Below are 15,240 nucleotides of genomic sequence, written 5' to 3' on the forward strand. Positions count from 1 at the left end.
GCATTCATTTCTTTCTGTTTGTTGATTGCATTTTGAAGCTGTAGCAGGTGACCCAACAACGTTTAGAAAGAGGCTCAGGAAAAGGTGAGACATTTGTTTCCATTACATTACACATTAATGCCATGTTATCAGCTGTGCAGTTTCTCATTAGGGTCTATTCATACGCATGATTCTTGCCATAGTTAATTAGCCCATCTCATATTATAACATCAGTCACGTTAACCCAGTTAAGTGCTAGCATTTGGCCTCATATTTGTCATCACAATCTTTTTAAAGTGCTGGCAAAAGTGAGGAGAAAAGGGAAGGTGACATTGACGACTCAGTTTGGGAATTGCTGCTGAGTGCTGAGAAGAAAGACTATGAAAGTATTTGCTCTGAGTATAAAATCACTGATTTCCGTGGCATGCTAAAGAAACTGGTCCAGATGAAGAAGGAAAGAGAAGAGGAGCAGGCACAGGTAAAGAGCTGCCAGGATGACAGAAGGTTTCACAAAGAATTGCTTTTTCATGACTGGATGCTCAACTGCATGTGGAGACAAATTGTTATGTTCTGTTTGTTTCACTGATTTAGTTCATCCAACATCTCAGTAATCTCAAACCCATTGAGGTGAAGCCTGAGGGTGCTGCATCCTTTGAACTGGAAATGGAGCTCAAAGACCCCAACAGTCGCATTTTTCTGTACAAGGTGAGAACTGTGTTAAGGTGTGATATAGTAGATCAATGCTAGTTACAAACAATCAATGCATGATATTTAGGGTTGCCACCTTTGATTTGTGAAAAACCGGGACACTCAGATTTTTTTGGGGAGGGGGGGGGGGTTGTTTTTGCATGATTTTCCAGCGCTGTTTTTCCTTTATATTTAACTGAAATTTTTAACTGTAAAAAAAAAATTATCTTGCAAATAAGTGTATTGTGATTGTCAAAACATTTTAGTAGCTAAACTGAATTGTATTAGGTTTAGTGACAACATGTTACAATGTTTATATGGTACAATTTCTGGTAAGATACGTTTTTTTATTATAGCTTGAAACAAATTTCAGGATTTCAATTCAGTTCAATTCTTGTGATTTGATTTAATTGACTGATTTGGATAAATATTAGGTACACAAGATAGGCATTAATTTTTCTCAAGAAAAAAATCTCACCTTATGCTGTAAACATAGAGCCTTATCAATTGGTAGTATTATTTAAGGTTAAAAATAACTTTATTTAACAAATTAAATATAATGCGTTTTTTTATTATAATAACAACTTTATTTAATGATAAGTAAATATAATAAATATGTAATATAGTAGCCTACACATGTTTAGCAAAATACTCTCTATAGCTCTTTTTTTCTAGCTACTGTAACTAACGTGCTGTAGCCTATTATTGTCATCAAATGGCTTTCCTGAGGTAATGTTATGTGACAATTGTTCTCCAGCTGTTTTATTGACCCTTTCCGCGGTTGAAAAACACTGTTTGATAGATGTATGATGAATATACATTTCGGTAAGTTGTACGTTTTCTTTTAACATTGTTCATTCGTGTTTATTTACTATTAGCTAGAGGTGATCAGTTCACGTGCCGCTAGGGATCTTTCACGTCACATTTACAAACGCCAAAACGGTGTTTATTGTTTGAATTTCGTAATAAAATTGACAGAATCTGAGAGCTAAGATTTTTTTTATATCATAAGTAACCTGCTCTGTCTAGTCTGTCGGTCTCCGTGTCCTCTTTGCTTCGCGATTTTTCTGTGCGTGAGAAGGGTTAATTGCGTGTGGCAGCTCTACAGTAACAGTGACAGTAGAAGGAAACGGTTTGAAACCAGGACATTCTACTTTAGAAGAACATTTTAACAAAAAACCGGGACAATTCGTGTCCCGGGAAAGAATATAAATTTTCCGGGACTGTCGCTCAAAAAAGAGAACAATCCCTGGAAAACCGGGACGTGTGGCAACCCTAATGATATTGAGCATATGAAGAGACACACTGAAATTATCTGACAATCGACAGACAGCCACTTACTATTGCTTCATATACAAGTATATCTAGAAAAAATAAGATTTAAGATAACATTTAAGAAATTTTAACAGAAGAATTGTGGTGGACATATTTGCCCTCCAGCGCTCCATCCAGTGCTTCACACTTCAGTCCAGTAGGTGGGGTACTGCCATTGTACTGAATTCACCCAACCCGAAATTAATTGAATTATTCTGACTACAATTTTGTTAGCTGGTTACATTACATTTATTTATAATTTTTGTATGGCTATGAAGGTTTCTGATATTGCACATATTTTGCAAATGAAAATACTTTGCAAATTTATATAGAGAAAATATGTTTAAAAAATAAGTTTTTTTCCCTTTTGTTCAGGATGGTGTCATGATTCCATTTACCAGCGAAGCTGAAGCTGAAATGAAACACAGTCTAAAACAAGTTGGCAAGAAGTATGTCTTCACTGTTAAAAATCTCAATCCAGGAGATGCAGGAATCTATCAAGTGGATGTTGAGGGTGTCAATATCTTTTCAACAGATTTCAAGAGTACGTTTTCACACCACATTTGTTTATTTGTCATTAAACCCTCTGCTGAAAAGACCAGCATGAATTCCCATGCCGGTCTATGCTGCTTTGATGCTGGTCTAGCTGGTTAACCACGTCCGCACACACTAGATGTGAGCTAAGTGCCGTGATGCGTCAAAACTAAATCGATTCCATTATAATCAATGGAGCTGTCTACACTGGATGCATCTGTTTGGCCGGACTTGCGAAAGTTATATTAAATTCAGAATGTGATGTTTCTGGTCTCTGGTCTGCTAATTTAAATCATGTTTTGCTTCTACTCTAACATTATAATAATATTTATACCCTAAGCATTTTTTTTACTAGTGTATTTCCATTGAAAATTAAGCCTAGTGGAGACACCAGTACACCAGCATCCAAAACACTCAGCAGCGCTCTCACAGAATGCATAATGCCATCATGGATTGACTGATGTGTGTTTATCCATATTAAACACACAGTTCCCCCTGTGGACTTTGCCCTGAAGATTAAGGAGGTGACGGCCCAAGAGAGAGAGGATGCCATCTTCGAGTGTGTCTTAACTCAGCCCATTAATGAGATAGTTTGGACCCTAAAAAATACACCTCTCTCTAACAATGAAAAATATGAGATTACTTCTTCAGAGGATAAACTGATCCACCGTCTGAGAATCATTGATTGTATGCCTTTGGATGCTGGAATCTATGCTGCTCTAGTCGGCATTAAGTCTTGCAGTGCTTGGCTGATTGTAGAAGGTAAGTACAACCTTTTCAATTATTAGAAAAAAGTTGTCAATTAATAAAAATGTAATCAAATTAAAAACATCATCATGCGGATTAATTAAAGTGCCCTTATTATGGTTTTTCAAATATTCCCTTTCCAATCATAACAGACTGGGCCGTTTGGCCAATCAGAGCAGAGTAGCCTCGTGGAAAGGAGGGATTTATAGAGATTGATTTATCCGTCAAGTCATTTTAGATTAATTAAAAAATGTGGTGAGGTGCAAAGTTTATTATGAGAAAATTAAACAGTTTTTTAAACTATGATGCAAATACAGTAAACCTGTTGTAGGAGAGCTCGAAAACACAATTAGGAACCTTTAAAATAGCATAATAGGGGCACTTTAAATTAATAGCAAACTATCACACATATTATTATTTGCAAGTGAGTCCCCAAATTGTACAAAATTTACATGTTAAATTGACTGCCATTCTATTAGACAACTGGGCTGTCAATGAATGGAAAAATTATTTTAATAATTGTATGATATGCAGATTAATAATCAATCACAAATGATCCCAGCCCTTTTATTAGAACATATGTTTGTCAATTATTTTAAAAATCAATTCAAATTTTGATTTGTTGATTAGGTATTCAAATAAAATCACAAATAATAGCATGTCAATATTTTCTAAATTTGTCCACAAATAAAGACTATCTATTGTTTGTTTTATTTTATTTTTGTAATAGTCATTTGTGTCGCACTAACTGAATCTATTGGTAATATTGTTTCCACACCAGCTGACAAAGATCCTGCAACAAAGGGCAAGAAGAAAGCCCGTAAAACCACTCAGGCAGGCGGTTCTGGAGACGACTTGCAGAAGATTGCTGATGAGCAGGCTGAGAAGCACAAGAAAGAGATGGCAGAATCTTTGGAGGCAGCTAAGAAACTCCAGGCTGAACGAGAGGCAGCTCAAGCTGAAGCCAAAGCCAAAGCTGCAGCTGAAGCCGAAGCAGCAAAAGCGGCCGCTCAGGCGGCTGCAGCTACCGCGGCCGCAGCTGCTGCTAAAGCTTCAGAAGATGCTCTTGCTGCAGCTAAAGCCAAAGGTGTATCTGAGGCTGATGCTAAAGCCGCGGCAGATGCAGCGGCACGGGCTGCTTCAGCCAAAGCCAAAGCTAAAGCTCAGGAGGAGGCCAGAAAGCAGGCTGAACTCAAGGCCTTAAGTGAAGGCCTGAGTGCTGAGCAAGCTGCTGCGGCGGGGGCTGCGGCAGCTGCTGCAATGGCTGCACAGGCAGCAATGCTTGAGAAGGCTGGAGCTGGAGGTAGAGGTGTAGCTGGAGGGGCGGGTGGAGCTGATGGAGCTGGAGGAGCCGGTGGAGCCGGAGGGGCGGGTGGAGCTGATGGAGCCGGTGGAGCCGGTGGAGCCGGAGGGGCGGGTGGAGCTGATGGAGCTGGAGGAGCCGGAGGGGCTGGAAGAGCTGATGGAGCTGGAGGTCCTGGAGGAGCCGGAGGTGCTGGTGGAGCTGGAGCTGCTGGTGGGGCTGGAGGAGCTGATGGCTCTGGTGGAAGCGGTGGTGAGGGAGGAGGTGACAAAGACGACAAAAAGCGTCAGCGAGCAGGACCTCTTGTACCCGAGACTGTTATAGGTAAGAAATTATACAAGGAGACACAAAACATATTTACGCTAGATTTCTTCTTGCTTTAATCTCTTATTTTAAAAATATGTACTGTAAGATGGCAAAAGTGGTTGGTTCTTACAGAAAACAGAGCAGGCCAATCTTTAAACCAGAGGTCTGCAATCATCTTGACATTTTTTATTTAATTTTGACCAAAAATACAGTAAAAACAGCAATATTGTAAAATACTGATACAATTTAAAATATTTTCAATTTAAATATATTTTAAAATGTAATTTATTTCTGTGATGGCAAAGCTGAATTTTCAGCATCATTACTCCAGTCTTCAGTGTCACACAATCCTTCAGAAATCATTATTTTTGATGAATTATATTAGAATCATGAATAGAAAGTAAAAAAAAAAAAAACAGCATTTATTTGAAGTAGTTTTTTTTTTTTTATAATGTAAAAGTCTACTATCATACTGTCATGTATATTATTTAATGTTTATTGTAATTTGAAACAAAGCTATATACTGTACATACACACTCTATTCAACTCTAAAATCAACAGCAATTTTGATACCCTTTTAGATACTTTTTTGCCATCATTTAACTGGCTTTTGCAATATAACTAAGCGGATGTTACTCTGCACAAACATAAGCAGTTATCATCATAACATACCTACATCCTGCAGGTGTTTTTAGCTCAAGTGGGACACACACACACACACACACACAACACAATCAAATCGTTACATATCCTATGTTGATTAATTTACAGTTTACATCAAAAATCATGATAGGAAACTCAAACACACCCAGCCCAGTTCCAGATGTGAACAAGGAGCATTGTAAGCAGGAAGGGGAAGCTGTGGGCCGTACTCGTGTAAGACAAGGCCCACTGATACCAGACACGGTGATTGGTAAGAGTGTGGGGATGACACTAAATCCAGCTCATATGAATTAAAATGATTACAGAAACTAAATAGTGTTTTTTAACTAAAAAGTGTCTTTTCCATTAAGTATCAACAGTAACACAAACAATTTTTTTCTTGAATGACTGATAAAATCTTAACAGAACATTTGATGTGAATTAACTTTTTTTTATATAATAATTAAGCATGATTATTAATATTCAGTGATTAAGAATAATTAATGTGTATATTTAAGTAATACTACTTTTAACATAGGGGAAAACAGAGGAGAGGAGAGGAGAGACTAATGGAATTTCCAATAATATGAACCAGTAAAATGACAACATAAAACTAAAAACTCTACATCAAAAAATAAATATTTTTCATTTTCTCTATCATCGAATGTTCGATAAAATTAACATTTTTCAGAATGTATATTCTACCACACAAATTCGCAAACCAGCTTAATGTGCGGCTCGGTTTGTCTGTCTTTATTGTTTGTTTGTTTCTTTATTTGTTGTTCGTGTACCTGTATTGTGTGTTTTTGTGTGGTGTGTCAGTGTTTTTCAGAGTCAGTGTGTAACGTTTCGAAAACAATATTCTGGTTGTTTGGTTTCTATATCTGTGGTGCCACACTGGGTAGCCCCGCCCACTGTGAAATCTCATTGGCCACATATCAAGCGCTGCATAACATCATGTTCTGATTGGTTGTGCAGCATTTTTGTTATGGGAACTTTTTCTGGAATTTTTTGGAAATGTCATTAATAGTACTATGGCATATAAATCTTGATCTTGATACATTTATTTATAATATATAATATGCATAATACACAGATATGTGTAGCAGGATTTTGGACCAATGAGATTTCATTGTGGGTGGAATAACCCCTCATGACACAACAGAAACAAAACTAGTGTACATACACTCACTCTAAAGCACGTTTAGAGACTGGACCTCTGAAAATGTTCATTGTTTGCATTTTTGTGGTGGTTTTTGCCACTGTTCTCTTAAATGTTCTTCTTTGTTGTGTGTTCTTCTTTTTATCCTAAATGTTCTTTTCAACCCTCTTTATTTTATTAATGTCAATCTTCAAAATGCTTCACGACTGACCAAATGGCATGATCGAAGGTGGAGGTAATCCATCAGATAAAGAAACCCCATCAGGGTCTGGCAACCCATCAGGTTCCAGTAATCCATCAGGTTCCGGTAACCCATCAGGTTCAGGAAACCCATCAGGTTCTGACAACCCTTCAGGTTCCGAGAACCCATCCGGGTCCGGTAGCGCACCAGGTTCTGGCAGCCCATCAGGTTCTGGGGACCCACCAGGACCCGGGAAGCCACCAGGTCCCGGAGGCCCAACGGGAGGCAGCACTGAAGCTACAGGGGAAGAAAAAGGTGCTGAAGATGAAAAGGATGAGTCAGCAAAAGCTGGCAAGCGTTCAGGCCGTAAAAAACATGGCCTACAGGTTCCGGATACAGTTGTTGGTAAGAGATGTTTGAAGTTGCAGTGACAGTTGCATAGAAGCAATGTCATTATTCACAGTCATTCAGAACAATCAGGAATAATTGTGGAGCTCTGAGTCTAATTCAATCACATAATCTGAAACAAAGTTATCCAAACACTTCCTATTCCAAGTCTTTCACATCATTTGACATTTTTGCGCATTGTTTATCTGAAAACTTAATTGAGTGGGTGGTTATCAAACAATTAATTGTAGCACTACCACAGGATCCTCAAAGGATTTACTGTGTCTTTATATATATATATATATATATATATATTAGCTTTAATTCAACTATTAGACATGCTTTGTGTTTTGGGTCTTATTTCTGCAGGACCAAACATCTCACCACAGATTTGATGGCTTTCCATTGAGAAAATTTGTCAGATCCACTGTCCTAAGCGCTCTTCATTTAAAGATTATGCCCTTGGGTTCCACAGCTATAGAACTGGCTTTGTAAGCATATGCATATTCATATCAGCAGTTTCTTCAGCATAATGTGCTTGTTGAAACTTTGTGAAGGCATATCTGATGAACAAGCTCAGTTGATTTGAGTAAACGGGAGAATTGTTTCTAAAAAAAAAAAAAAAAAAATCACATTGGGTGTCATTGGGTGTTGGATAACTTTGTTTATTAAAGGAATAATTCAGCCAAAAATGAAAATTCTGTCATTATTTACTCACCCTCATGTTATTCCAAACCTGGTTGCTGCTATTTTTTTTTTTTTTGTGGTAGACAAAACAATTCTGAAAGAATGCTCACACACAGTCCTGGATATAATTTTTTATTTTATTTAATTTTTTATATTTTAAATTAAGTGATAAATTCATTGGATTGCCTGTTTTGGATTGATTTGGACTATAATACACAGGTTTGGAGTGACATCTCTGAGTAAACTATTCCTTAAAATAAATTAAATGGAAAAAAAATAAAATAAATTATATAATCGGAGGGGGGACACCTTTGTGGAAAAAAATTATGTTTTCTTGTAAGATTCAATAATAACTTGGTTTAAAAAAATAGTATCCACCCAGTCTGCAATATGCCAGATATTTCTTATGCACTGTTTGTGTCTGCTGTTTGTGTATATCAGTATGTGCTTTATTGTCCTCATCATGTTTGCTCATCTTGCTAAAGGCAAATCACAAGGCTCACTAATCAGAGGAACCGTGACTTGATAATTATAAACGCAACCAAATATGACCTCAGAAACTTTATGAGAAGACAAAGATTTGATGTGCCTTAGAAGACCCGAAGATTCAAACAGAAGCCATACCAGCAAGGTTATTAATTGCCAAAACACTTGGCATTCTTCACACGAAAGTGACTCAATCATTTACCAGGAGATTTTAGAGCAAATTCACCACAAGAACACATTCTATTTGAATGGCGTCCAGAGAATAAACAATACGAAATGGAAAAAGAACTGCAAAGTTTTCTAATTGTCATTAGAAAAGCAACAGTATTTGATAATACAACCAAACGCAGAAGGTTTCAATTATTTGCCCCGTAGTGGTGAAGCTGAAGAATAGTTAGAGTGACTGCTAATTCAGAGAATTATTTCAAACAACTTAACCCAAAAGTGATAATTATGCACTATGGGAATGAAAAGAATGGCTGTACAATGCAGTTCGAAATAACTCAGTTGAAATGTGTAGCAGCCCTTCAGAAATGCTTCATAATTATCATTATCATCATGACATGGGTTCTAAGAAGATACAGATTGTAAGAGGTCAGCACAGAAGATAATGCCAAGACAATGGTTATCTGATTCACCCCCCACACACCTTTCATTAACATTTGAATGACATTTGTTTAAGGTATTTTAACACATGCTGTAAAATATGTAGGTCAGTACTTACTAAGTGTAAAATGTAACCTTTGTAAAATTGCTACAATAGTGGACTATAAAATTCACATAGCAATGCAGCAAAATTATAAACATGCTTGAACAATAATCCAAAATAATTCCCATGCATCTATTTTTTTTTTTTTTTTTTTACACAAATCGCCTGCAGATCCTGGTGTTTACTTTTCTGCTGGGCTGGAAGACTGCAAAGCTATTGTGGGAGAGGCGGCTGAACTGGTCTGCAAACTCAGTGCTGACTGTGAGGGTGTCTGGTCCAAAGATGGCGATGAGGTATAAAGATGCCATATTATATATGTATATACAGTGTAACATGGCATATGGGGCCAGATTTACTAAACAGGGAAAAATAGCATGAGAGCACAATTCCAAAAAAAGCGCTGATGGGGATGGAAAGTTCTGCGCATGATCTACTGACGATGTGCAAATTAAAGAGCACAGATGCAGCCGGATCCTTTCCATAATGACCAATGCAATCTACCAAGAGCAGCTCAAATTAGCGTCTGTTTTAAAACATAGTTGAAGACCGTTAAATAATGGTGCAAATACCAGTAAATTGACTAGCGCAAACCTTGCATGATTCATTTACATACTCTCCTCCCATAAATTTTGTGTCTGAAAGGGAAAGTCCTATATTCAATAAGGTCAGCCACAAAAATAATCCTGTCCACGGCTTTTCAGCGTTTCAATTTTCACTGTGTGTTTTTAGTAAATCGTGACTGTAGTTTTTTAATGCCAAAAGAGGTTTTACGCTGGCCCAAGCTGGTAATAAATCTGTCCCTTGGTGTGTGTATACAAACATCTACACTGTTTTTTTAACTTTTCTCTGTAGATTGGTGACGCCACTGAGGGTATAACCATCAGTAAAGACGGGGTCCTTCACAAACTGAAAATTGCAAAAGTAACGGAAGAATTTTCTGGAAAATATCGATTTGAGGCTGATGGGCGTAAAACCGAATGTGTGATTGCAGTTGAAGGTTTGTTTTCTAACATCTGCTAATTTGTGCTAATGCATATGCAAATGTTCTGAATTTCACATTTATACTTCTAATTCTGTTCGTGTGTTAAGATCCACCAAGATTCAGTGCCAAGGAAATTGAAGTATTTGCAAAACCGACTGTGATCAAACACAATCAGAAAGCCACCTTTAAAATTCCATATATTGGCCATGAGCCATGCAAAATTCAGTGGTACAAAGATGGTGAAGAGATCATGCCAGATGCTCACTGCAAGATTGAGATTTCAGAGGGTGAAAGCCGTCTGCTTCTCACCAAATTACAGCGTAAAGACACTGGGGAAATCAAAATCAAAATCAAAAATGAGTTTGGCACAGTGGAAGCCCTTTCTAACCTAGTTGTACTTGGTAAGTAAAAAAAGCGAACTAATTAAACAGGCTGTATTTTTAATAAGAATGCAGCACAGATTGCTAACAAATTTATACACCATTTTGTTCAACATTTACCAAAGTTCAAGTTTTTACCTCATTTAGATAAACCTACCACCCCACTTGGACCTCTGGAGATCATTGAAGCATCTTCCAACTGCATCGAGATCAAGTGGAGACCACCAAAAGATGACGGTGGTTGCCCTATTAAAAATTACATACTTGAACGCAACCAAATTGGTCGCAACACATGGAAAAAAATAGGCCAGATCCCAGGTGAAGCCTACTATAAAGACACTGATGTTGACCATGGAAGGAGATACTGCTACCGAATCAGAGCCCAGAGTGATGAAGGCACCAGTGAACTGATGGAAACTGAGGATGTGCAGGCTGGCACTAAAGGTGACTTACGAAAAAAAAATCTGTGAGGTACTTCTGTGCTTATCAGTCAACATCCTGACTATTTCAGAAGGTCAAACCCTGTCAAATGTCTTTCTTTCTAGCCTATCCTGGTCAGCCATCTACTCCTAAAGTAGCCAGTGCCTTTAAAGACTGCATCAACCTGACATGGACTCCCCCGACCAACACCGGAGGAACCAATATTTTGGGTTATAACTTAGAGAAACGCAAGAAGGGCAGCAACTTGTGGGGCCAAGTCAATCCAGCAGAGGAGCCAATCCAAGGTTGGTTTCTCACAATTCTACACAAGTTACTGTGAACTACTGTCTGATAGTAATGTTTAACCTCTCAATTACCCTCCACAGCAAAGAAATATGCCGTAAAAGATGTAGTTGAAGGAATGGAGTATGAGTTCCGCGTGTCCGCCATCAACATATCTGGAGCTGGTGAACCAAGTCACCCCTCAGAATTTGTGTTCGCAAGAGATCCAAAAAGTAAGTAATTTGTCAGGTAGCTCATTATCTTCAAAAAGAGAAGAGGAATTCAGCAAAAGTATTATCAAGGCTGTGCATTTTGAAAAATTAACCATGGCCTCCCCTCTAAGATATGCAAAAATAGTGGATTTAGGTCAGAATTTTTGGAATAACAAGCTAATTTGAACTTAATTTGCACTTCTCCCTATTTTCTCTTATAAACTTTCATAATTTGCTCATGCAAATGCTTTTTTTCTCAATATCCTATCAGAACCCCCTGGTAAAGTCATTGACCTTAAAGTCACGGACTCCACCTACAATACTTTGTCCTTGTCTTGGACTAAACCAAAAGTAGACCCCGGGGTTCAGGATGAGGCCAAGGGATACTTTATCGATATCAGGCCTGCTGAGAACCCAGAGTGGGATCGATGCAACTCAAATGCCATCATCATGAGCACCTACACTGTAAAGGGAATGAAATCAATGGCCATGTATTGGGTTAGAGTGGCCGCTGTCAATGAAGGTGGAGAGGGAGAGCCACAAGAGCTGGACAACTACATCTTGGCTATGCCTCCTCCAGGTGAGTACCATCAACTCGTCTATATGGTCAGCAATGCAAATTGATCCACCCCTCATTTTCCATCACTGTACGGATATGTCACACCATTAATGCAATATTTTTTTCTTAGTGAGACCAAGATTCACAGATACTAAGTTCAAGAGTTTCATGGTGGTCAGAGCTGGAAATTCTGCACGAGTCAGCATCAACTTTGAGGTAATGAGCAGTACTAAAATCATGCTTTTAGAGACCAAACCAGGGGTGTAGCAACCTTTATCACTATATGTTATATAAGTTTGTCTTTTAAGTCACTTTTTGGGAGACAATCATTATATATTGCCTGTGGTACGAAGCGAAAAAATGTAACCGCTGTTGTATAGAATTCTGTTACAGATCCTCGATTACCTGATCAAAAATGTACTCTCGACTTGCATCAGCAAATCATTTGGGACTACTTGTTGACCATTATGTAGCCTAATTAATATTCATGAGCCAGGCTATAATGTGCTCCCTCCCCATTCACTTCAAAACTATGTTTTGCTCAGGCCACATGTCCGATACATGTCCTATATTACTTTTTTTTTACAGGCTTCCCCTTGGCCTGACGTCATCTGGCTTAAAGATGGTGTCCCTGTGTCCAAACGTGTCACTATTAGCAATGCTGAGGGAGGCTCTCAGATCCTGATCCCATCTGCAGAGCGTAACGATACAGGAATCTATACCATCCTAGTAAAGAACATTGTGGGACAAGAGACCTGCAGTATTGAGATTAGAGTTACAGGTAAAATGAGGGTACCAGTGTGTATTTTATCATCTTTAAGATACCATCTTAAATCATTTACACATAGTTTGTGATTTCTGTGGAACAACTGTAGCATCACCAAACGGAAAATATGTGTTCCTAAATGGTCCCAGTCTGTCACTGGTTTAAAAACAGCCACGTCCCCAATTCACACCATTGGTCAAACCATGTTGCTATGTTGGGCTGGTCAGAATTCTTAAACAGATCAATGTTTTGTAAGTATTGTAGCCATATAATGCTTATACTTTTCAAGGAAATCATCGTATGAATGACTTAATTATAGTCTCTACATATTAAGCTGGGGACAGTTAAAGCTATTTTAACATAACAAAAAAAATTACAAAGAGAAATGTACACTACCATTCAAAAGTTTATTATGCTCACCAAGGCTGCCTTGATTTGATCAAAAATACAGTAAAAACAGTATTATTTTTTTACAATGAAAATAACTGTTTTCAGTTTTAATGTAATAAAAATTTTGATTTATTTCTGGATATGGCTAAGCTGAATTTTCAGCATCATTACTCCAGTCTTCAGTGTCACATGATCCTTCAGAAATCATTCTAATATGCTGATTCATTGCTCAAGTAACATCTCTTATTATTATGTGGAAAAGTTCTGCTTAAAATTTGTATGGAAACTGTGATACTTTTTTCATTATTTGATAAAAAGAAAGTAATTAGAAATATACATTTATCAAAACAATGTAAAAATCATTGCTGTCACTTTTGATCAGTTTAATGCATCCTTGCTGAATCAAAGTTTTAATTTCTTTAAAAAAAATAAATTACTCATCCCAAAAGTTTAAATGGCAGTATAGATTAGATAGTAAAAAAAAAAACACCCCAATATGCTCCACCACGCTTGCTCTGTAGAGGAATGTACATCTAATAGCCTTGATCTGCCAGTCCGGGTGAACTACTGATTGTTTTGATGTAGACGAGCCAAAGCCCCCAGGTCCCGCAGAGTTGGATGAGAACGTGCCGGGCACGGTGACAGTTTCCTGGGAACCATCCCCAGACGAGAAACGTGATGATCGCCTACATTACATTGTGACCAAGAGAGACTCCACCAAGAGGACCTGGCACACTGTAGCAGACCGTATCTTCAACAACCGTTTCACAGCCTGTAACATCATGCCAGGGAGAGAATACCAGTTCCGTGTCTACTCCAAAAATGACATTGGCCTGTCTGCCCCTTCGGAGTCACCAAAATGGCTAATCACAAGAAAGAAAGGTTTGTGACATATAGGGAGTGATTATTCAAACTACAAGCATTATGTATGTTTAGTCATTTTATAAAAAGTATTTATACTGAGTGCAAATCATGGTAGATACTGTTTGCTCTATATGTAAATACTTTTATTTACCCATAAAGTGTAAATACAAGTAATATGCTATGTGTACTAAAGGTAAAAAATCTGAGGTGGTGATGTATCTGACGTTGGCTGCAAAAAACAGTTTGATTTAATATCTTTCAACAACAAATGATATGGGAAGCGTTTTCTCCACCGCCAATGTGTTAAAAGTAAAAAAAGCTGATTTATTTTGCTTCCCTAATTCTACATGGTAACACTCATTCTCATTCTATTGTTTGCTTTTAGCATCTTTTTCCCCCCTAAGATCGCAACCGTATCAGACCTGTAACCTGTTTTTGGATTGCCACTCACCATTTTAGAACCACAGTATATGCGTTATTTAGTCTTATGCACATTCTGCTACACACTACAAAAAAATGTTGTTTCAACTTAAAAAATAAGTGTTTGTGCTGCCTTCAAATTTTAAGTTTAGTCAACTCAAATATCCAAGTTGTCACAAGTACAACTTCTAATTTCAAGTTGACTAAACTTACAAATTTTAAGTTGAAACAATATTTTACTTAAGTTGAACTAATATTTTATAATGTTTACTGTGAACACTCTGCCTGCACATGCACTACAACGTGACCCTTCACCCACCCACTGACATGTGAAGGTCACATTAATCAAACTCCTTCATCTCTTGCAGAAAAATTCACACTGACCATCCCAGAGTCCAAGACCTGCAACTTAGAGAAGCCTCCAAGGTTTATGGTCCCCCTGAAAATCCACAAACCCCCACAAGGCTATGAGTGCTACATGACCTGTGCCGTGAGAAGCGACCCCGCACCCCACATCACCTGGTACCGTGACAACGTCAGCCTCAACACTAACATCAACTACTTAATAACTAACACCTGTGGAGTGTGCTCCCTGCTCATTCTCAGAGTTGGACCCAAAGACACGGGAGAGTATAAAATCATCGCCGAGAACGCGCTGGGAAGAGCAGAGTGCTCCACCAATCTCACAGTGAGAGGTAAGGCTCTACATAAAGAACTCGCCTCACTGGATGAAAATTACACCATTAAGCACCAGAGGACAGCTGGGTTTCCCAAAGCTTCAAGTACAATTTTAAAAGTTTTAAATAGAAGTTAACACTTCTATTTCAAATATTTAAGTGTT

The 15,240-nt window shown here is 38.0% G+C and overlaps 1 protein-coding gene across 6 annotated transcripts in view; it reads left to right on the top strand.

Moving 5' to 3' along the window:
* Positions 1 to 15,240, top strand: part of igfn1.1 (immunoglobulin like and fibronectin type III domain containing 1, tandem duplicate 1) — a 30,109-nt gene that overhangs the window by 13,906 nt on the left and 963 nt on the right. For 2 of the 6 annotated variants that reach the window (XM_079883986.1, XM_079883987.1), the window contains 19 exons: positions 39 to 84; positions 277 to 457; positions 571 to 684; positions 2,356 to 2,524; positions 3,004 to 3,276; positions 4,043 to 4,888; positions 5,664 to 5,783; positions 6,904 to 7,260; positions 9,296 to 9,417; positions 9,977 to 10,121; positions 10,214 to 10,507; positions 10,634 to 10,930; positions 11,032 to 11,211; positions 11,293 to 11,421; positions 11,672 to 11,980; positions 12,090 to 12,175; positions 12,548 to 12,740; positions 13,701 to 13,997; positions 14,768 to 15,094. In XM_079883986.1, the coding sequence (XP_079740112.1) occupies positions 39 to 84; positions 277 to 457; positions 571 to 684; positions 2,356 to 2,524; positions 3,004 to 3,276; positions 4,043 to 4,888; positions 5,664 to 5,783; positions 6,904 to 7,260; positions 9,296 to 9,417; positions 9,977 to 10,121; positions 10,214 to 10,507; positions 10,634 to 10,930; positions 11,032 to 11,211; positions 11,293 to 11,421; positions 11,672 to 11,980; positions 12,090 to 12,175; positions 12,548 to 12,740; positions 13,701 to 13,997; positions 14,768 to 15,094 (4,485 nt within the window). The remainder of the gene's footprint in view (positions 1 to 38; positions 85 to 276; positions 458 to 570; positions 685 to 2,355; positions 2,525 to 3,003; positions 3,277 to 4,042; positions 4,889 to 5,663; positions 5,784 to 6,903; positions 7,261 to 9,295; positions 9,418 to 9,976; positions 10,122 to 10,213; positions 10,508 to 10,633; positions 10,931 to 11,031; positions 11,212 to 11,292; positions 11,422 to 11,671; positions 11,981 to 12,089; positions 12,176 to 12,547; positions 12,741 to 13,700; positions 13,998 to 14,767; positions 15,095 to 15,240) is intronic. The other 4 variants (XM_079883988.1, XM_079883989.1, XM_079883991.1 and 1 more) reach the window with 2 other exon arrangements.

The sequence above is a fragment of the Squalius cephalus genome (genome assembly GCF_949319135.1).
Source record: "Squalius cephalus genome assembly, chromosome: 10".
Lineage (NCBI taxonomy): Eukaryota > Metazoa > Chordata > Actinopteri > Cypriniformes > Leuciscidae > Squalius > Squalius cephalus.